This window comes from Giraffa tippelskirchi, chromosome 9, assembly GCF_054371585.1.
Source record: "Giraffa tippelskirchi isolate mGirTip1 chromosome 9, T2T-mGirTip1v1.2.pri, whole genome shotgun sequence".
Taxonomy (NCBI): Eukaryota; Metazoa; Chordata; class Mammalia; order Artiodactyla; family Giraffidae; genus Giraffa; species Giraffa tippelskirchi.
This window is the reverse complement of record NC_137283.1, coordinates 42,423,030-42,446,654: the sequence shown is the minus strand read 5'-3', so window position 1 is coordinate 42,446,654 and position 23,625 is coordinate 42,423,030. Positions and strand designations below refer to the sequence as shown.

The window sequence follows — 23,625 nt, the reverse complement described above, 5'->3', positions numbered from 1 at the left end:
TCCTTTCCCCATCTGGAAACAGTCCGTTGTTCCATGTCCAGTTCTAACTGTCACTTCTTGACCTACATACAGATTTCTCAGGAGGCAGGTCAGGTGGTCTGGTATTCCTATCTCTCTAAGAATTTTCCACAGTTTGTGGTGATTCACACAGTCAAAGGCTTTGGCATAGTCAATAAGGCAAAAGGAGATGTTTTTCTGGAACTCTCTTGCGTTTTATATGATTCAGTAGATGTTGGCAATTTGATCTCTGGTTCCTTTACCTTTTCTAAATCCAGCTTGAACATCTGGAAGTTCACGGTTCACATACTGTTGAAGTTGACTTGGAGAATTTTGAGCATTATTTTGCTAGCATGTGATATAAGAGCAATTGTGCAGTAGTTTGAACATTCTTTGCAATTACCTTTCTTTGGGATTGGAATGAAAACTGACTTTTTCCAGTCCTGTGGCCACTGCTGAGTTTTCCAAATTTGCTGGCATATTGAGTGCAGCACTTTCATGGCATTATCTTTTAGGATTTAAAATAGCTCAACTGGAATTCCATCATCTCCACTAGCTTTGTTCGTAATGAAGCTTCCTAAGGCCCACTTGACTTCGCATTCCAGGATGTCTGGCTCTAGGTGAATGACCACACCATCATGGTTATCTGGGTCATGAAGATCTTTTTTGTATAGTTATTCTGTGTATTCTTGCCACCTCTTAATATCTTCAGCTTCTGTTAGATCCATACCATTTCTGTCCTTTATTGTGCTCATCTTTGCATGAAACGTTCCCTTGGAATCTCTAATTTTCTTGAAGAGATCTCTAGTCTTTCCCATTCTACTGCTTTTGAACTGTGGTGTTGGAGAAGACTCTTGAGAGTCCCCTTCTTGCAGTCGCAAGAAGATCCAACCAGTCAATCCTAAAGGAAATCATCCCTGAATATTCACTGGAAGGACTGATGCTGAAGCTGAAACTCCAATACTTTGGCCACCTGACGCGAAGAACTGACTCATTGGAAAAGACCCTGATCTGGGAAAGGTTGAAAGCAGGAGGAGAAGGGGATGACAGAGAATGAGATGGTTTGATGGCATCATCAACACGATGGACATGAGTTTGAGTAAGCTCTGGGAGTTGGTGATGATCAGGAAAGCCTGGTGTGCTGCAGTCCATGGGGTCGTAGAGAGTCGGACATGACTGAGCAACTGAACTAAACTGAAATGAACCAGATCCAGAGGAGCTGACACAGGGTAAGACACTTCCCAGGGTCCCACCCACCTCTCTGAGGGTCCTGCCTTCTTATTCTCCCCATCCTGTTCTGGTCTCACTTGTGATTTTCCTACCATAACTGTCCCAAGCACAACCATCCTCCTGGCTTCTCTCCATGAACATATCTGTAGCATTCATGTTCTGGTGAGAGATGACATGGCACCACCCCTGGCCAGGGAGGGTAGAGAAATTTCAGGGGGTTGTAACACCCAGGGCCTCTGTCTCCTTAGACGAGCACAGAAACCAAAGGACACAGCCAACAATTAGCAGCAGTAACTCATGAAAGGACTGAACCGCTTGGTACATAGAAAAGATGTGTCATCCAGGTGTCACCAGCCCTTCCTGAGGCTCTTGGTGGCCAAAAACTCCAGCCAAAAAGAGGAAAACCACAAATGCAATTCCTAAGGCCTTAAGAAGTCATGAGATCTGCAGTGGATCTCAAGGGAACGACAAGGAGGCAGTTACCATACACTCACTCAGCAAGATCTTCCTTAAAATTATTGACATTTTGAAACATGTCTCTTCCCAAAATGTCTGTTTCTTAAGACACTGGCCACTCCCTCTCCCCACCTCACTCCCCGTCCCATGCTCCCTCCTTGGCCCTCATGTGTCTCCATCTCACTTCTCATTTACAACCATGTGGTTCTTTCTCCTCTTGTCTTTTTCAATCCATTTCTCACCATCTCTTCCCCGCACCCCTATCCCCAAGCCCCACACATGTCCAGGACGTGAGAAAGTAACACAGGCTCCTCTGCTTTACAAGCTGAAAAGGAATGGAAATGCAAATGCTTCTAATGTTTTCTCTGCCACATATATAAAAATGGGAAATTTGCTATCACAGAGGTTCTAAACACTTTCCTTCCAAATAGAGAAGAAAATGAAGAGTTCATAGAACACGTGTCTTGCCCTAGAACAAACAGTCTAGCAGGCCTGAGCATCACATTTCGTTACAGAAAATGTATCGATTAGGTAATATCTCCTATGTTTTCCTCCTGGCATTCTGGGTGCTTCTCATTCTTTAGTTCCAATTACCGTAACTATGCTTACAGAGCTGGGAGTGACACTGTTCCCACTGGCTTGGGTTTTCTTCCACGCCCACCAGGCCATAGAATATTATGCTCCAAGGGACAGAGGGATGACTTTGGTCACAGAGGAATCTGGCAATTGGCCAGGCCCTGAACCATCTCCCTCTGGTGTGGTCTTGAGGTCAGTTTGTCTAACTTTACCAAGAAGCCATAGGGGCCAGAAGAATCAAAGCAAAGACAAGAGACCAAGATAAACACAACTGACCTGACCACCTAAATAGACTCTAGACATTTTGACACTTTTAACTATTGGGGGAAATCTTATGAGCTGGCTAAGAATTTGAGGGCTGATAGGAAACTGAAGCCAACAAAGCATCAGATTCTGTTATCTGCTGCTGCTAAGTCGCTTCAGTCGTGTCCGACTCTGTGCGACCCCACAGACGGCAGCCCACCAGGCTCCGCCGTCCCTGGGATTCTCCAGGCAAGAACACTGGAGTGGGTTGCCATTTCCTTCTCCAATGCACGAAAGTGAAAAGTGAAAGTGAAGTCGCTCAGTCGTGTCCGACTCTTTGCGACCCCATGGACTGCAGCCCACCAGGCTCCTCCGTCCATGGGATTTTCCAGGCAAGAGGACTGCAGTGGGGGGCCATCGCCTTCTCCAGATTCTGTTATCTATGTGGTTTTAATTAGCCAGGGGCCAGTTGTCTGCTTGCTCCCCTGCAGCAAATTACTAGTGTTAAACGTTACCCCTGCAAGGCTCTGATAGACAGAATGTCCCTTAAACCAAGTATGTGTCTAATAGGTCCCTTTTCAGCAGAAAGATCTGTAAAGCAGACTTGAGCTTAAAAATTCATGAAACATTTTTCAAGGACAAACAGCTGAAGAAGTTTCAGCCAAAGGTAGGGTTATCAAGTTGTCCCAGCTTGCCCGGGACTGAAGTTTCCCAAGACATGGGGCTTTCAGTGCTAAAGCCAGGACAGTTCCAGGCAAATCCCAGATGGACCTCAACCCTAGTAGAGGTTGAATTAGAAGGAAGGGGATGGTACACTCGAGGGAAGGTAGAGAGGGAGAGAAAATAAACACCTTCAAAACAGTTCAACTTCTCTTTAGTTCAAAACCAACTGCAGATGTCAACCGTGTCAAATGTGTACAAACTATTTTTTCAACAAAGGGTTTATGGCCAATGACTTTGTGAGATGCTCCACACAAACTCCATCAGCTCTGCTTCACATGGTCTCCGTGCACATCAACACACTGAAGGCTCTGAGAAGTCCTGCAGTGGTGAACATACTTCAGTTGGGTGCTCTCAGGGTGTCCCAAGTCTGTTGGACCACATAAGCCTTTTCTTCACTTAATGTTTATGGTCATCCAACTGAACATACTTTGAGAAATGGGGGTCTTGTTCACAAAACCACAACCAACTGAGGAGGTACATGACTTACACTCGGTAAGACACACACATCTACTTAAGAGGCCAACACATTTCTCTTTGTATTCAGTTAAAAGCATACTGAAAACTTAGCTAAAAGAGAGCCACGATTTGTATTTTTAAAAAGACATTTGGGGAAAATGACTGAGATGTATGTAGGATATTAAAGATGAACTGAACCAGTAAAAACACTGCTGAAAGACTAAAAAACCTGAAACATAACCTGAAGTGAATTTTGTGTCAGATATATGTGAGAGATTTATTTATTCATTCATTCCATTTATCCATTCATGTTAATTAAGCATGTATGTTCTAGGCACTGTGCTAGGCCCAGGGATAATGCAGTAACGAGAGAGAGTGATAAGGTCTCCAATGCTTGGGGCTTCCGATCTTAAATGTTACTACATGTTAACTACCAATCTTTTAATAATGAGAAAAAGAACGACAGAGATCCACAGGAGATGCCTCTAGGTCAGATTTAAGGGGCGGACACGATGCGTTCCTATGGAAGGTGATGTCAAGCTTAGATCCAATGGATGAAGTGGGTGGGCCAGTCCAGTGTGTGCAGGAGTGTGATGTCATGCAGCAGGAGACTGTGTTTTGGGCATAAGGTACAACACATGCAGAGGCCTGTTGGTGATACAGAGCTCAGACCAGACTCTACACAGGCAAGAGTCCTGTTCCTGAAGTCAGAGCTAGAATTCATTTTGACACACAGATGGGCCACTTTGACTACTATTATTATCACTATTACATAAAGGAAGAGAATTTTGCATCAAGCAAAGGTTAAATCTGACCCTCCCTATACCTCTAAGGGTCTAGAGCTTTGTGACTGGGAGAATTCTATGATTCTCTTCAGCATCTAATGTTTAAAGCTTACAAACCTCCCTCCTTTTGTAAAGTAAAGCTCCCCACAAAGTCATAAAACTACACATGAACAGACAGTATATTTCTGATTTCTTTCTCCTTCACTCTGCACCTTTCTTGTTCCCCCAAAACAGCCACAATGTCCGCTTCATCAACCTTGACATCTCCTGGCTTCTTCATAAGATGCTTCCCGTAACCCAACACCTACAGGGCAGGCAAACATCATTGGGTACTTACTGAACCACCTGGAGTTTTTTCATTAAACCATAGGCGCTGATGCAAAGATGACTTCCCCGGATGGTAAAGCACAGAAGCTTGGTGGAGACTTGGCTAGTAAAGTCCACCTCAGCTGAGTCCTCTCTGCAGCACCCAGAAGAGGACAAGTAACAGGTGGGATTGGTTGGGGAAACACTTACCCCTCTGAAATTCCAGGCTTTAGGAGAAGGAAACATGGGAAAGTTGTTCTGCCGCTGCCGTTTAGGCCTGGAAGAGGACAAAAAAAGAGATGCACTCATTATTCAGAGGAAATCACCAGTTTCAGATGGAGTTTCATCAGAAGGAGAGATGCTTGCAGAAATGGTCCAGGCAATGTGAGGTGGCTGGAGTTTTCTACAGCTCAGCAATCTTGAGCAGCCAAATGCACTCTAGATTCCTTCCCAGGCCCCTGGGAGGAAAGCTCCAAAGTCACTGAGAAAACTCAATCCCTCACCTTTAAAAACAGAAAAATTTTAAAGAAAATCAAAAGTGCAAACCGGATGCAATTACGGAGCCAGACAAAACTCCAGTCTTTACTTTTCACACAAGGAAGGCTCCCAAAGGGAGGCCATCAGGTGATGTTTGTAGCTTCAGGCACAGCCAGGAACCCTCCCTTGCTGCTCGCTCGCTGGGGAGTCCCTGCTCCTCCACCAAGGCCACACTTGAGCTGCCTGGACTTTTAAAGGGACGGTTGACAGGACAACTGTTAAGCAGCCGCTGCCTAACAAGTCAGAACCAGCTTCCTCACCTGTTAATCTCTCCCCACGAATCAATCTCCTTAGATGTAACAGAGGCAGGTTCAAGTCGGGTCCACATAAGCGGCAGGTAAACGGTACAAAAGAGATGCGGGAAGGGGGCTGGGTGGCCGCAGACACACCAGGAACACCTTACTTCTGTCTTGTAAAGTGAATTCAATTGTGTGACTGCAACATACCCACAGGAACACGTATTATGATGTTTTTATGGAGCGATAGATAAATGACTCCTCCCCAAAATGCTATGTCTGTCTATATGGATAGTCAAATGCCGTGTTTGCTTGAAGTACCACTTCACTGAAAAGAACCCCTGAAGGAGGTCCACCTTGGACTTGCCCTGAGGGAAAGGGCCATGGTGCTGGTTTTTTATATGATACTCACCCCTCTTCTTTGACTTCCCTGCCACAGTGAGCAGGAATGCAAGGTAGGATGCTTGTGGTGACCACTGCACAGGCTCTGCAGAATGTCAGGCCTGATAAAAATCTGGACTGGCTCTACCATACCAGAACGCATCATGTCTACACCTTGCATCAGGCAGAAGACATAAACAAACAAAACACAAGGTAATTATAATAACAGCAGCAGCTGACAGGCACTGAGAACTTAAAACAGCATATGCTGAGTAGTTATTCTCACTACTCTCTACTGGCAGCTGGGGTTCCCTGTTGTACCCATTTCATAGATAAGAAAACAGGAACCTAAGAAAATATTAAGTGACTTGACTATCATCACACAGGTGAAATCAGGATTCTGGTCTCAAATATGTGATCTCAAATCCCACAGCATTTTATTAGCTGTGTGACCCTGAGCCCGAGGTTTAAGCTCTTGAGCTTTCATATTCTTATGTGCAAAACAGGAGAGAGAATACCCAGCACACAGAGCCAAGACGAGAGGAGGGCTCTGATTCCAGTGTTGTCACTGCTAAGTTCTCAGCAGCTGTCAGCCCAGTGCCCACAGCAGAGCTGGGACAACTGGCTGAAACAGATGGGAACTCCCGCCTGCCGCATCTTTGCATCCAACCCCCTTCTTCTGCCTCACCCTCCTCCTCACCCACGCATACAATGGACACCCAGGCTAATAACTTCTCAGGACAAACAGAGCAAATGTGGGTGGTTATTTAGATTTAATACTCTTCTCTTATTAGGTACCATGTTGGTCTAAGCTCTTCTGAAGAGACATTTCTTTAAAAAAAAAAAAAAAAGCACACACACAAACAAACTTAGAATTGAACAGCACTTCTCCTTGGTTACGGTTCCCTCTCCTCGCATGTTATAATTGGGCTTTGCTCCCCTAATTACCTGACGAGCTTCACTGCTTCCAAAGCAACAACATATACCAGAACATTCTGAGTCAGAGTGTCCCTGTTTTACCTGCTGCAGTCCACAGAAAATGACAGTCATGATAATTAACAGTGACGGAGTTACACGATGTGCCAGGGACTGTTCCAAGTATTCTGCCTACATAATCTAAATCTTAGGATAATGGGAAGATGGGTCCTTCTGTTATGGTATACTGTATGTTAACACATCTCAGTGGCACTACATATTACCATATTTTATACATTTACATGTATGGCCTTACATACATTGAAGTATACAGTAATTGTAACTTCGTATCATAATGTTTTCACATAATATTGTATATTATTATGGCCTAATGGGGATATTATCATTATCCTATTTTAACAGACAGGATAAACTGAGGTCCAGAGAGGTTAAACCAGATGCCAGAAGTCACACAGCTGGTAGGTGGCCAAGGTGGGATCCATACCCAGATGTGTTGGACTCCAGATTCAGAGGATGTAGCCCTTCTCAAACAGAGAGAAGCCCCATCAAACAGGGCTTCCATGCATTTGGAAGAATGCAGCCTGGGGGTTTTTTGTGAGAGGGCAGCGGTTTAGCGTGGTCTCACACTAAGAGGCCTCATAGACAAAGACAATGCATCAGAGCAAGTCTGTCAGTCCAGGGCACTCTTGGGCAACATGATCACACCCCCAGTGGCTGGGGAAAGTGCCAGGAAACCTACCTAGAAGATGGCTGTCTCCAAATGCTGCTTCCCCGACTCCTGCATTCCACCAACAGCCAGGCTTCCAGATCATTCACCTTGGCTGCAGTTCCTTTTAACAATCTCATCTGGCATCAAGAGTCCCCTGATAGTTTCCTTCTCTCCAGCCAAACACTGCCACCCACATGGCCTCGAAGGACGGCTTTGGGGAGTAAAAGGCACCCTCCTGAGAAGGCTCCTTTAGGAAGCCCAGGGGAACTGGCAGGCATGAAGGACAGCATCTCAGAAGCCAGTCAAGGCCAGATGTGCACCACGGAAGGGGCAACCAGTCCTGGGTATGTTTCGTTTTATAGGCAACTTCTTTGCACTGTCAGCAAAAGTCCAAGGGAGAAAATGGCACTTGGTTCTACAGGCTTCTCAGATCCAAGCTACACTGAGGGGAGCTCTCTGTATTATATGGGGTCCTCAGGCCCCTAAGTGACCCAGGTCTGTGCACGACACGTGCACACGCGGTTAGGAAGCACAGCCCACCCATGGATGTCAGGAGGGCAGTGCTGACCAGGGATCACCCACCTCCGCCTCCACCCTCCACAGAGGGAGCGAGTGATGTGAGCCAGGGCTGGGTGAGCGGCAGGACAGACTCTGCAGAGACGGAAGGTGCAGATTCTTGACTGGAAGGAGGTTACAATCTTAGGAAAGACTGGAAAGAAAAGTTATAAGCTCTCCACACCAGGGAGAGCTCACAGTAGATACAGAAATGCCCAAGGTGAGAGTGAAAAGTCAGGATTCAAGGTGCATTTAGGGAAAGACCTCAGATTCAGGAGTGTACGTGGCTGGAATCAGAATAAGGTCAGGAGAGACAGGCCTCAGGGTTAGAAAGAGAATGCATTTTCCCACCACGTTAAGCAAACATGACTCTCTCCCACCACCAGAGAATGATGACTGTATCCACAGCATCTCCCAAGCACCTGGGAGTCAGGCTGCTGCTACTGCCAGCACTGTGGGGGCTGAAGTCTGGTGTTCAGACCTGGGGCTCCAAGAGTGCCTCCCTCCCTTTCTTGCTGGAGGACATCAGCCAGGCCACCTACTTTTTACTCTCCTTGAGCCTCCATCTTCTCATCCGGAAAGTAGGGATAATAATCTCTTTTTATAAAACTGAAAAATTAATGTGCTATAAAAAGGGAATAAAAATAGTTGATTAAAAAATAATGATGTATTATACGAAGGTTTAGCAGAGAGTCTGACACTTAATAGCTGTTCAAACTTGCTGTTATTATTATTGAGTCGACCCAACCAGCAAGGAGGATATCACTTGCCATTTTCATTGGCAAGGCTCCTGTCAGAGAGACAATGAAATTTACAACTGAGTCTTACAAATTGTGTAATGTAAGTAAAACAAAACAAAGGCTTTAACGTGCTATGAATATTTTGTTAGGTGACAATAACATGGTCATAAATATGAACATAATGTAACTGTGAAAAGAGCCCTGCCTTTCCACTGATATTTCCTGGTTCCCCACTCCTCTCTTCCTTTTCAAAGATTACCACCTTTGCCAGCATGTTTTATGTGTTGCAAATATTTTAATATCTTAACTGTCAGCCCAGAGCATCTTGCTAACAAAACTTTCCTTGAATTTCTTCTCTTTTGTTTCACCTCTCTCTCCATGAGAAGCTGTAGAATTACTAGGAAAACAGCTACACTTTATAAGAAAAACTAAAGCCAGGTATTTCTTATTCTGGTTGGACCACTAAAGATGTGGTGATTTCTTTCACTTAAATGTCTTTTTAGTTTCTGTTTTGAGTACATAATCAAGGATGGACTGGCAGGTGTTTAGCCCAGTGAAGACTCAAGTCTTCCTGGAGAAGCTCACTGGAAAGAGTTTGCAAAATGGACATCTCATCACTTTGGCTTGTCTTTCTCTTAAATATAAGTAAAAAGCCACTACTTGGTACATGTTTCTGTAGCTCACTGACTCACACTCAGCCTCATTCCAGTCACGCCATGGCTGCAAGTCCAGCTTTTTACTTCCTGATAAATTATGGAAAAAAGAATTACAGAACGTTGGATTGCTCAGCTGGTTCAATCACTCAGCACGTTACATCCTCTTCACAACAGTCCTTTTGGGAATACACACTGAAAGAGAGCCTTCTCTCCTTGAAGAATGAATCTGTAGCTCTTTATGTATAATAGACTCTCATTAATTTCCTTCCCTTTCCTTCCTGAGCATCTACTATATCTCCACACAGTGCCACATGTTAGAGAGACTGTGGCGAATGAAACAGATCACTTCCTACTTTCATGGAGCTTGCAGAAGGGCAACCAGACCAAAAATTGAGGTGGGGGGTGCTGTGGAGAGTGCAGTGGTGGGGAGTGCCCAAGAGCCTAAATCAAGGTTTGAAGAGATAGAAGAAAGACTCGGCCAGGTGATGAGAAAAGGGATCTGCAGGCCAGGTCCCAGGAAAAGCATGTTCAAAGTGCAGGAGGTAAAAAACTGATCTTTGAAAATATTAATCAAACAGACAAAACTGGCAAAACTGATCAAGTTAAAAGGGGGCATGGAGAACACTGCAAATACTATTATGGATGGAGGCACAGAACTACAGACACAACATCAAGTTAATGACAAACGACTGCTAACAACAACTCGACACCGTTAAATCTGAAAACTTAAAACATATACATTTCTTTAAAATATATAACTTATCAAAAATATCTCAAGGAGAAATACAAAACCTAAAAAACTCATTAACTAATTAAAAAAAAAATAAAAGAAAGCACCAGACAGACAGTTCTATTGATGAATTCTATAAAACTTTCAAAACAGCTCATTCCAATCTTGGACAGGCTGTGCCATAGAAGATAAAAAAAGAGTCCAGAGTTAAGAAGGAGAGACGACACATGTGAACAATTGGAATTAAAAGTATGACAACTGAAATTCTGTGAATAAGGAAATGGATTTAATGAAGCTATATTCATTAGCTATATTCATTCTTATCAAATGGAAGACAACATAGAATTATATAATAATGAAAAATCTTTAAAAAAAAACAGAATGAAAATTCAAGTCACAGGAGATAGCCATATGGTATGATACCATTGAGGAAAGCACAAAGAAACACCCTGTTTATGGCCACGTGTAGTAGAAACGTAAGAGTAAACAGGGTGTTATCAACTGCAGAAGGCAGCTTCCTTCCCTCTGGGGATGAAGAGGGGAGAGCGACTGGGTGGAGCAGACACAAGGCTTCCTCTCTGCATGGAATGTTTCCATATTCACATAAAAATCCTGAAGCCAACAGGGCAAAATGTTGCTCCTTATTCAATCTATATGGGGATACAGAGGTGGATATTGTAATAGCTGATATTTTGCTATATGGGTGAAAAATTGTGTAACTAAAAATAGCAATAAACAGGAATCAATCATGGCAAAGCTATATAACAAAATCTCAAGCATCCATTAAGAATAGTGAGGTAAATCTAAATCCTCACTAGCAGAAACTTTAAAATATGTGAAATAAGACACAAGACAACATGTAAACCCATTTAGGTTTACACACACACACACACAGAGTCAGCAGTGTGTGTGCAGAGGGCCCTGGAAGAGCATACACTCCACCGTTGACAGTGACTGATGATGTAGCTGGGGTGCAGGTTAGGCAGCATAAATGTGGACATTGCCATTTACATTACATATTTTTAAATCATTACTATGGGAACCTATTGTGCATATAATGGAAATCATAATGATGTTTATAAAAAGGCCCTGACAGGTGGAGAAGGAGGCAGAGAGGTGTGAGATGAGGCGGAGCAGGTGGTCAAGGTGGAGCCTTAAAAGCTGGGCCTGGGGGTAACGGGGTGCCAGTAAAATTGTAAAGTGAGGAGTGACATGATGAGGATTGCCTTTAGAAAGATCCCTGCGGATAAACTAGGAGACTGGGACTGACAGTGCCCAACTCTTTGAGAGAGATAAGCTTCATCTAAATTATATCATCTGATTGATGACTGTCATTTATAACTTGATTGCTACTTCTGTCTCGAGTATTCCCTGGAAAAGGTGTACAGATTTTAATTACATATTTTAATTATTGTCTATAGATTATAAGATAAAGTGAAGCATGTATCTCCTGATACTTTTTAAGTTGACCTGTCTTTATACTTAAAAATGTCTTTTAATAGTAGGCTTCCCTGGTGGCTCAGATGGTAAAGAACCTGCCTGCAACGCAGGAGACCTGTGTTCAATCCCTGGGTCAGGAAAATTCCCTGGAGAAGGAAATGGCAACCCACTCCAGTATTCTTGCCTGAAGAACTCCATGGACAGAGGAGCCTGGCAGGCTACAGTCCATGGGGACACAAGAGTCGGACACAACTGACCAACTCTCATTTACTCACTCAGGACTGACATATACACACTACAGAAAATAGATAACTAATAAGAAATGGCTGTATAGCACAGGGGACTCTACTCAATACTCTGCATGGCCTGTATGGCCAAAGAATCTAAGAATAAATCAACAAAATGACTGGATACATGTATATGTATAACTGATTCACCTTGCTGTACACCTGAAACTGACATATTGTAAATCAACTACACTCCAAAAAAAATTCTTTTAAAAAGAAAGATCCATCAGGCTAGAGAGAGGAGAATATGGCTGAAGGGGGTCCAGGGTGAAGGCAGAGACCTACGGGGAGGCTCCTGGAAGCATACAGATCCACTTCAGCCTCTCTCGTGGGACATCTTCAAGATTCTGAAGGCAAAGAAGTCAAGTCTGTTCAGACTTCTCTCCCATTCTCCACCCATGCGCCTGTTATTTTCAGAACAGCACTCATTGCTCAAGAGAAATATCATGTGGGCAACATACGTAATTTAAAATTTTCTATGAGTCACATTAAAATGGAAGGAAAAAAAGCAGGTAAGTTTAATTTTAATAATATAGTTTCCTGAGCCCAATATATCCAGATAGTATTATCAGTTCAACATGCAATCAACGGGAGAAAATTAGAAATATTTTACTTTTTTTATACCAAATCTTCAAAATCCACTGAGTATTTCACCCTTGCAGCACATCTTAATTGGCACTAGCCATGTTTCAAGTGCTCAGCAGGGACAGGTGGCCTGTGTCTACCTTACTGGACAGCTCAGTTACAGAAAAACAGCACTTACAGTTTCAAAGAGCCTCAAACTTTGAAAATTCACCACTCTATGTTTCAGCAGTTAGTGACCACTCAAAATGTGTAAGTTGAGACCCACATAAAGTGGGACATTCCCCAAAAAGATATCTGTATCCATCTGAATTCAGAAACATTCAATGGTGCAAAGTATTTTTACAAAGGCTTTAGAGACATAGTCTCTAGAAAAACCAGTGGAGATGATCTTCAGGTCACAGGCCTACTTGAATGGAGCAACAAATGAAATTCTTTCCCAAATGGAGCATATCTCAAACAAATGTTTATGATCTGTTGCTAAATAATAACAAATTGCTCTAACCAAACTAGTTCCAGAATTAACTAAAAAGAAGAGATTGAAATGATTTTTAAACTCCTGAAATTATTATATTTATAGTTCCACTTTTGTGGAATGTTTGTTCAGGTTTATTTACTCGTTTATATAAAGGGATTCTCTTTTCTGTTATTGATATGTAAAGGCTCTTTATATATTCAGGATACAGGATGAAGCAAAGTGTCTAACACATAGCTGATACTCTAGTAACCATATTGAAAATATATAAAATTTTGATCAAATAATGAATGAAAATCGATAAACAAAATGTGATATACATGCATAAAAAGGAGTATTATTTGACCACGAAAAGGATGAAGTCCTGATACATGCTACAACATGCAACCATCTTGAAAACGTTATGCAAAGTGAAAAAAGTCAGACACAAAAGGCCACATACTGTATGATTCCATTTACATGGAATACCCGGAATAGGCAAATCCATAGGAACAGCAGACACGTGGTAGCCAGGGGCTAGGGTGAGAGAGCAAACGGACAGTGGCCATTAATGCGTGTACAGTTTCCTTTGAGGGTAATTTTTAAAAAGTTCCAGAATGAGATAATGGTGACATATGCATAATACTGTGAATGTACTTATTAATGCCACTCAATTATTATAACACTTAAAATTGCTAATACTTCGTTATGTGTAGTTTACCACAATTTTTTAAAAAGTGAGGGTAAAGTAAAGCTTGTTGTTCAGTTGCTAAGTCACGTCCAACTCTTTGCAACTCCATGTAATATAGCACGCCAGGCTCCTCTCTTTGCGATTTTCAGGCAAAATAAAAGATACATATCTCATGGAAAAAATGCTCATGAATAATAATGCAAAGTAAAATGCTATTATATTAACTATTCCAGAAAAGGGAAATACATAAATAAAAGCCAGACCATTCTGTACAGCTTGGGAATTGACAGAAATGGCTTAGATGTGAAGTTTTACTGGTACCATGAGAAACCAGCCCCACTAGTCTGTTTCCGAGACACATATTTACGTGAATTATTCAACAATGATAAAAATTTCCACAGCCTCTGGCTTTCTGTGCTTCCTCCCACTTGCCACCCCCAACTGGGTCTCTGTGCTCAGAGATTCTGCAGCATCACCCATTCTGTCTTCTGCTCCCATCTCACAAGCCATTCTGCTGTGCTGCTTCTTACACTGGAGCTTCCTGCAAAGCTTTTACCTTCAGGACAATTTTTCATGAGTGCAATCTTCCAGAAGACAAACTGCTGTTGACAAATTTCAGTGACTCTCAGGTGGAGCCATCAAGGGACAGTTGGGCATAGTGGTTAAGAGCACAGATCGTGGCGCCATCTCTGCTATTCAACAGCTGTGTGGCACTGGGCAAGTGACCTAACCTCTCTGTTCCAACTTCTTTCTTCTGTAAAATGGAGGTTGTAACAGGATTCCCTTATAGTGCCACTGTGTGGATTAAATGAATTGATATACGTAGAGCTCTTAGTGCCTGGTACACAAAAGGTGCATTTTAAGAGTTATCTTCCTTCTGGGTGATGAACTAGAAGGCTAGGTCTTTTGGATTTTAGTTCTGGGTGAGCTGGGAAACCACAAAGGATTCTAAACAGAGAAGAAACATGGTCTAAGTTTTAAAAGGACTGTTCTCCAGTGTGGGGATTCTTCAAAAAACTGGAAATAGAACTGCCATGTGACCCAGCAATCCCACTGCTGGGCATACACACCGAGGAAACCAGAATCGAAAGAGACACGTGTACCCCAATGTTCATCGCAGCACTGGTTATAATAGCCAGGACATGGAAGCAGCCTAGATGTCCATCAGCAGACAAATGGCTAAGGAAGCTGTGGTACATATACACAATGGAATATTATGCAGCCATTAAAAAGAATACATTCGAATCAGTTCTAATGAGGTGGATGAAACTGGAGCCTATTATACAGAGTGAAGTAAGCCAGAAAGAAAAACACCAATACAGTATACTAATCCATATATATGCTGCTAAATCGCTTCAGTCGTGTGCGACTCTGTGCGACCCCATGCGACCCCATAGACGGCAGCCCACCAGGCTCCCCCATCCCTGGGGTTCTCCAGGCAAGAACACTGGAGTGGGTTGCCATTTCCTTCTCCAATGTATGAAAGTGAAAAGGGAAAGTGAAGTAGCTCAGTCGTTTCCGACTCTTAGCGACCCCATGGTCTACAGCCTACCAGGCTCCTCCGTCCATGGGATTTTCCAGGCAAGAGTACTGGAGTGGGGTGCCATTGCCTTCTCCTAATTCATATATATGGTATTCAGTTAATCAGTAAAGATAACCCTATATGCGAGACCTCAAAAGAGACACAGATAAATAGAACAGTATTATGGACTCTATGGGAGAGGGCGAGGGCGGGATGAAATGGGAGAATGGCATTGAAGCATGTAAATTATCATATGTGAAACGAATCACCAGTCCAGGTTCGATGCATGATATAGGGTGCTCGAGGCTGGTGCACCAGGATGACCTGGAGGGATGGGATGGGGAGGGAGGTGGAAGGGCGGTTCTGGAAGGGGAAAACATGTACACTCACGGTGGATTCAGGTCAATGTATGGAAAAACAAATACAATATTGTAAAGTTAAAAAATAGATAAACTAATTTATAAAAAAAAATTTTTTTAAATAAAAAATAAAAGGACTGTTCTCAATGCTGCATGGAGATATGGCTATAGAGACAGGATAAAGGGTAGGGAGAAGGAGATGGTGGCCCAGATGAGGGACAACAGGGACCTGGACCAAGATGGTGGCAATGGGGTTGGTGAGCAGTGCTAGAATTAGGTACATATTTGAAGGTAGGGTAACGGGATTTGCTGGTGGGTTGATACAGAGGGTGAAATAAAAAAGAAATAAAGGGTACTCTAAGAATTTTAGGCTGAGCAACTTGGAGGGTGAGGAAGACTTATCAGAGCAGCAGATATGGGGACAAAAATCAAGAGCGGACATTATCGCATTTGAAATATGCCAAGTGTTTTGGTATGGGCCTCTAAATGGAGATGTGGAATCTGCAGCTGAATTTAAGGAACTGGAGACTGTATTCAAGAGTCATCAGCCTTTAGACAGAAGAGGAGTCCTGACAAGGTGAGCAGGGTCATCCCAGAGGCCAGAGAAGAAAGTGTTTAGGGGAAGGGGTGCTCTACGATGTCATTAAGTAGGGGAAGGAGAAATGCTCACTAAATCTGACAAAGCAGAAGTCCCTGGTGACTTGATAAATCAAGGAAGTAAGTGGAGCTGGGGGGACAAGCGCTGAGAGGGATATGTCTGCAGATTACCCAGAGGCACTGTTCACAGAAAATACAAATTGACGAGGATCTTAGGTACTGGCTAGCCCACTGAGTCATTAAAATGTGAGCTCCCCTCAAACCCGGTGCTCTGTGACAACCTAGAGGGGTGGGATGGGCTGGGAGGTGGGAGGGAGGTTCAAGAGGGAGGGGACATATGTATACTTATGGCTGATTCATGTTAATGTATGGCAGAAACAAATACAATATTGTAAGGCAATTACCCTCCAATTAAAAATAAATAGATTAAAAATAAACACTTTTGGTCTCTATTCACAAATAATGCAGTTACAAGCATTAAAATGTTTACAAAGGCATGGCTGTCCTGTTGGGATCACTGACAAGACATTTTAATGTCTCAACTAAAATGCTATAAAAACGGTGATACTGGAAACTTAAAAAAAAAAAAAGAAAGAAAAAGAAAAAATGTGAGCTCCCTGAGGGCAGGCACTTCTGTCTTTTTAATGCCTCATCCCAGCCTCTGGACACCTGGCACATGGAAGATGCTCAAAAAATATTTGTAAGACTTCTTTGAACTTTCTTGACATCTCTGGCCAAACAGTACAGGTAAACAGGAACTTCCTATTCCTAACAGGATGATGGTATGGAAGACAGTGAGAGAACGCATACACAAATATCCCAAGATAGAATGCTTCACGGTCTCCTCCTTTGACTGAAGAAACTAGACTTAATACTTCTTGGCATTTACTCAGCACAAAAATAACGTTTCCCAGTTACCCCTTGCTGGCATCCTGACCCGCATCATAACTGCATGGATGACTTCTCATTGGCAGTGCTAAGTTTCAAATAGTCGAGCTAATTATGAGCTAGTCTAGTTAGCAGGAATTACAGGATATTTTTGAAGGGATGCTTTGTAACAAAGGTCTTTCGGAAATCCAATTGAAGAAAATTATTTTTTCATATGCTCTGAGTACTGACCTGCAAATGCTGTTTATAAAGTGTTTGGGGGCTGCTTTTAAAAGCACAAGGATGGTTCTCCCTCTTCCCGCCTGAGACCATCTGAATGATGGCACACTGTCAACGGGAAAGGCTTCATTACCTCCTAAGGCAATCTACATCCTGCCTCTCCAGGTCACAGCCCGGCAGACAGCAGCTTCACGTCCCTCCGGAAAGGATAATTAGCTTTCTACCCTTTAATCAAGGAGCAGCAGATTGTTGTTTTTCTAAAGTTTTGCCTAGGGAGAGCCTGTTCTTTCCCGAGCGTGTGTTTTTCTAACCAGGACTCCTTGTACGCGCCTTACCTTCCTATGAGCCAAAACTGAGATACCAACCCCCACCCCTCATCTGAAATGAGAAACTGGAGCTCTCCACTGATGAGAGTCAGTGGCCCACAACTCCAGGGATGTGGAATCAGGTCTCGGTCATTCCAGTATATCAACACCACTGACTTCTGCCTTATGGACCGGGAGAATACTCAACCTCTCTGTCATGGAAATGACATTTTTAAAGGTTTATTTATTTTTTTTAAATGCTTACTATGTGCCACTGTTCTCAGTACTTAATAAATATTAACTCATTTAATCCTCAAAACAATTTTACAAGTAAGCACTGCTACTATTCTCACTTCATAGATGAGGAAAATGAAGCTCAGAGAGGTTAAGTGACTAGTCCAAAATCACACAACTAGGCAGTGCATAGTTAGGATTCAAACCCAGGCAGTCTGGCTCCAGAAAACCTGAACAGAGAAACAGATGTTAAAACCACTGCAGAATCAGTGACAACAGAGGAAAGGAGATGGGAACTAAAATGCTTACTACGTACTAGACCCAGAGCCAGTGTTACAGGGTTGGTTCCTCTTTATGTGAAATGCAATTGATCTTAAATAATAATAATAAATAATCAGAGATTAGTCTTATCAGTTTTTCTACATCTGCAAGTAAAAATCCATTCAAATTGGTACACTTTACTGTGTGCACATTATACTTTGATTACAAAAATAGTTGTAGCTTGAAAAAGTTAATGGCGGGACTTCCCTGGTGGTACAGTGGATAAGAATCCGCCTACCAATGCAGGAGACAGGGGTTCGATCCCTGGACGGGTAAGATCCTATGTGCCACAGAGCAACTAAGCCCATGCATCACCAACTACTGAGCCTGAGCTCTAGGGCCCGCGAGCTGGAACTACTAAAACCCGAGAGCCCTGGAGCCTTGTGCTCTGCAGCTAGAGAGTAGCCCCTACTCATGGCAACGAGAGAAAGCCCAGGCAGAGAAAAAAGGCCAAGTGCTGCCAGAAAATGAATAAATAAATAATATTTAAGTATCAATCCCTCCTCTCTTTAAGACTGTGAGAGAGAATGAAAAAAACAAATGGAGTACAATGTTAACATTCTAAAAATAAACAAGGTTAATGGCTGAGTTTTCTTAATGTTTTAAATGGATTTGGATCAAATAATCCTTAGAAGACATGTTTAAAAAAATCACCTTGAACTATCCAATTTTTGTCTTAAGAAAATTAAGAAAAGCCTTTAGAACTGTTCTAGTTAGCTATACACAAACCAGAAACAAAAAGGAGGGGGATAAATTCATGTTTTTCAAATCTTGGAAAAGTCTAACTCAAAAATTATATTTACAGACACCATAGTTTCCCAGTTCCTCTCCGACAGAGGCTCCACAAGGGCTTTTTGCCTAGAGAAGAGCAAAAGAAAGTTCTCACAGTTTTTTTTTTTTTTAGTAATATATTGATCAGAAGCTAATAAATCTGTATGTAGGTGGCCCAATTTTCCAAATTGAAAGTCGCAACCTTTAAAATTAGTCCTCAGAATTGAGCATCTCTAACAAATGTTCTGTTGATTTCAACTCCAAAAACACCCCAAAATTCTTAAATTAGCCAGCATCACTTAAAGCAGTTTATTGACTCTCTAATATAGGACCTACCACAGTCTCCAAGGTAATTAGAAGCTCCATAAATGCTGTTTTTGGCAGTGACTGGGGCCACACATTAAAACATGTTTATTCCCAAACTGTCAGTGAAATATGGTGGTGGGGTGGGACCACATCAGACTTGTTACAGCATATGTGCAGAAAAGGGAAAGGTGATGCTAAGGGCACCATTCAAATTGAGATAATTTCATCACTATGGCAAATAGCAAGCCACCCCCGAAATTCTGAGTAAGAGGGGATAATTCTGAGTAAGAGAATTCTGAGTAAAAGTGGGAACTATTATTATTAATTTAATAAGAAGAAGAATAGTAATAATGCTGCTGTGCCTTTTCTGTGGCTTAATTCATTTCACTTTCATGGGGGCTCTAACAGAAATAAGGGCCATAACAGAAGAGAAGGCTGAGGCACTGAGAAGTTAGACCTGGAAATGCCCCAGAGTTACTAGAGGTCAGGGCCAGACAGCCTGATTCCAGGATGCCTGCTGTCAGCCAGAGTCCCGCCAAATTGTCTAAGAATTTTCCAGCCACCTAATCCACAAAAGCCGTAAACTGGGAGAGAAAAATTAACCATATTGATCAGTTATGTGCTATTTATCAATTATTTCTATCAAACATGGTCCAGCTCATTCTCTTGGGCACCTCATCTTCCAGCTCACCAGCTGGGCTCCAGTGGGAACAGGGCCAGCACTTGCATTGGCGTTGCCATAGCTGCTGCCATGACAACCGCATCCTGCCACCCAGGCACAGGTGCTCTCCCCCTCTTTGCTCCGGAGCCCTGATTCAGGGATGCAGCCCCTGAATTCATCTTTTTACCTGCTTCCAACCTGCTCAAGACTTTACCAAAATGATAACCTACTGGGGGTTCCTCAGGTTCCCGGATGCATCTGGACCAGACTAATACCTTTATACAAAGGGTGGACAGGGAGGTGGGATTCGTGAGGCTGTACAGAACTGAAGAGCAGGTGGCTAACCTCCTGAGGGGCCTCAGTGCCTGGCAGGGCTAAGTCTGAGTTCTGGCTCTCTGGCCTTTGCTTTCTGGGCATCCTAAGCAAATGATGTGGTCTCTAGGAACCTGTCTTTTGTGTGAAAACCAGGGATAATATTAGATTTTATGCTGCATAGAGTTGCTGTGAGGTCTAAGCAGATTGGAGCACGTAAAGGACATAGAGGGGAGATGCTAGCTGTTACTGATGACTACTATTAACTATTGTCCCCATGCACTGGCCTGGCGCTGATGCTGAGAGAGATGAGGAGCCCTCATCCTCTTGCTGCCGCCTTTACAGTTCAGCAGCCTGACATTCAAAACAGAAAGCGCCCTCTGGGCAGCTCATGGGCACTGACGCCAGGGCTGGACAGGCCCCCAGACTGCACACACCCAGCTGAACACAGGGAGACAGGAGAGCGGTCAGTGGGGACCCCGAATTCAGTATGCTCCCCTCCACTAGGCTGGGTGGCTTCTCAGAAAAAATCAATTTATCAAAATAAATCTGCTACTTTTACTCAATAAAAATGCCACTCAGCAAAAGACCTTTTAAGATGCAAAAGCCACGTGTGAACCTTTGGAAATCTTTAAGGTGAAATGAGGGCATTCAAAAATTTCTAGACAATTCAGAAAAACATAAGGTTCACACTGTCATCTGTGGTCATTTCTTGGGGTTAGGACTGATCCCAGGAACCTGCACTTGCAATGCTACACATTCCTACACTATCTGAGCTTTTAGGATATGCATAAGTGAATTCTGTAATCAGAAAATAGCTTTTTTAATAAAAGAAAACTAAAATGTTTTGCCATAACATAGACAGTTCACCAAAGAAGAAATCCACACAGCCAATAAACAACAAAAAAATGTTTACCCTCCTTAGTAACTATCAAAATGGAAATCTAAATAAAAAGCATGTTTGCCTTTCAAATTGGCAAATTTGACATGGTCATATCCAGTCTGGGCAAGAATGCGGAGCAGCAGACATTTTGCTTCATAATGATGATGAATAAATTGGTATAATGTTTCCACAGGATACTTTGGCAGCATTTTCCAAGAACCTTACAATGACCCAGAACTTTGTGCTTACAATAATTAATTAGACCAAAAAAGAAAAAAAACCCACAAACTTGGGCTCAACGACCAGAATATAGCTCCCAGTGTTGTTTCGGAGGGAGAAACAGCACAGCTCACATAGCTGACAAGAAGGACTGGCTGCTGAGAATGTGTCTTGCAAAGTTCCACAGGTTCAATGTGTAAAATAAAGGACACGAGACCTGCTTATTCCACAAGGTGAAAATATAAAATTACTGCATTTGGTGCTTTTAATCACATGCTTTGATCCCAGACACACTTGGTTTTGCATCTAAGGAGACTGAGACCCAGCCTCTGTGTTGGGGCCACAGCAGGCCCACGCTGGGGGTGGGGACACTTCTTTAAATTCCTCTTCCCCCTAAGAAGCCAGGAGCTCAGGGCCCTGCCCCAGCTACCAGGAGACAAGAACAAAGCTGGGGTCTGTGAGTAAAGCCCTCTCACTAATAATTAAACAACCACCTCCCGAGAAGGTCTCACCTCCGCCAGGTCTCCAGGCGATTCTTATCATCAATCCCTTCTTAGCCCGCAGCCACACTGAGGCTCACAGACATCAGCCTCCCTGTCTTACATCACCCAGCTCATGAGGATGTGAACTCCACTCAGCCACATTCTCAGTCCTTTCTAGCAGTTTCCTCACTATAAAATTGGTAGGAAAATAGCAACCGCTTCAGAGGGTTTTTTGTGAAGGTTAAATGAATCAATCTATAGAAAATGCCTGGAATGTTTCCTGACCTATGGGAAGCGCTCTGAACAGCTCTTTTATTTCATGGAGACTATATAGAGTAGTGATTAAGAACAAGAACTCTAGAGCCAGCTGCCTGGGTTTCAAATCCTTTGTCTACCACTCACTGGCTCTGTGACTTTAGGCAAGTTACTTAACTCCCTGTTTGTTCATCAGTGAAATGATAATAATAGTACCCTCCTGAGTTGACATGAATACTCACATTATCTATCTATCTCAGGGGAGCTAGGAACAGTGTCTGTCATGTACTGCAGTGGGCCTGATGAACTTGACACCGTGCTAGTCCACCACCACCTCCAACAGAAGTCATCAATCGGGCGATAAGAACCTAACATGGGATCTCCTATTTAATGCTGACAACAAAAGATTATTTTTCAGATTTACAGATGAGGAATCGGAGGCACAGAAAGCTCAAGTAACTTGCCCCAGATCACACAGCCAGGAGGCATCGATGATGCCAGGCTTCAAATCACATCAGTCAGAATGTAGCATTCTTGCCCCCTGCACTGCTCAGCCTGACGTTCACATAACCCATGCCACCTCCTTGCAAAGCTGTATGCCTGCTAGCACTTCCTAGGGAGGGTGATGCACGGCTTTTGAGCTTTGAGATTATTCACTATCAAGCCCCCTACCGTGTCACATGAATGCTGGCCCCAGGGATGCCTGATGAACAGAAGGGTAAGTCACACCAGCAGAATCACCAAAGAGCAAGGCCAACATCATCATCATTCCTCCCTATCCTCCTGGTGTGGGTCTAACTCTGGAGACGAGACATTAGCATTAAAGCAAACTTCTGGACCGAGACATGTAATCGGTGTCTTGGAACCGCATGCTGACATCCACACAGCTGGTTTTCCCCACAGCTGTTGATGGTCATGTGTTATTTAAACTATGGCCTGCTCACAAGTTAACACTGGAGGGCAAAACCAGGGTAAATCTTCCTTAATGTGCCATTCTAGCCTTTGGAGCATGAGATTTGTGGCAGCGAGTTCACTTCCCATCACCAGACTAAAGAGTTGACAAAGCTTCCCTGCAAACCAGACGGCCAGAGCTATAGGTAGGAGCCACCAAGAAACAGCATCGCTGGGGCTGTTCTGTGTTTCTCACAGCTTCCTTAGTAATTCACCAGAACTAGCTGTTGGAGAAAAAAATAAACCAAAACAAAACAAGACCTACCCATGTGTTTCCTCAGGATTCATAAGCCTGTTCTGCTTCAAACCTGGTCATTTTAATTAAGTGTCTCTTCAATTGTTTATTTTCGGATAATATGCCTAAAACTCAAATAGGTAAGAGCTGGAAGGATCCTCAGAGAACCAGCTAATCTACAACTCTGATTTAGAGACTGGAAAACTAAGAGTTGGCTCAAGAAGGAAATGGCAACCCACTCCAGTATTCTTGCCTGGGAAATCCTATGGATAGGGAGCCTGGCAGGCTACAGCCCACAGGGTTGCAAAGACTCAGACGTAACTTAGTGACCAAACAACAACAAAGTCACATGGTCTGTGGAAAGAAGCCCCTCTGAAAACGTCCCTCTGCCTCCAACAG

At 43.1% G+C, this 23,625-nt stretch overlaps 1 protein-coding gene across 14 annotated transcripts in view; it reads right to left on the bottom strand.

Moving 5' to 3' along the window:
* Positions 1 to 23,625, bottom strand: part of ARHGEF3 (Rho guanine nucleotide exchange factor 3) — a 331,638-nt gene that overhangs the window by 208,551 nt on the left and 99,462 nt on the right. For all 14 annotated transcript variants that reach the window (XM_081524828.1, XM_081524827.1, XM_081524824.1 and 11 more), the window contains one exon: positions 4,983 to 5,049. In XM_081524828.1, coding sequence (XP_081380954.1) covers positions 4,983 to 5,049 — 67 coding nt within the window. The remainder of the gene's footprint in view (positions 1 to 4,982; positions 5,050 to 23,625) is intronic.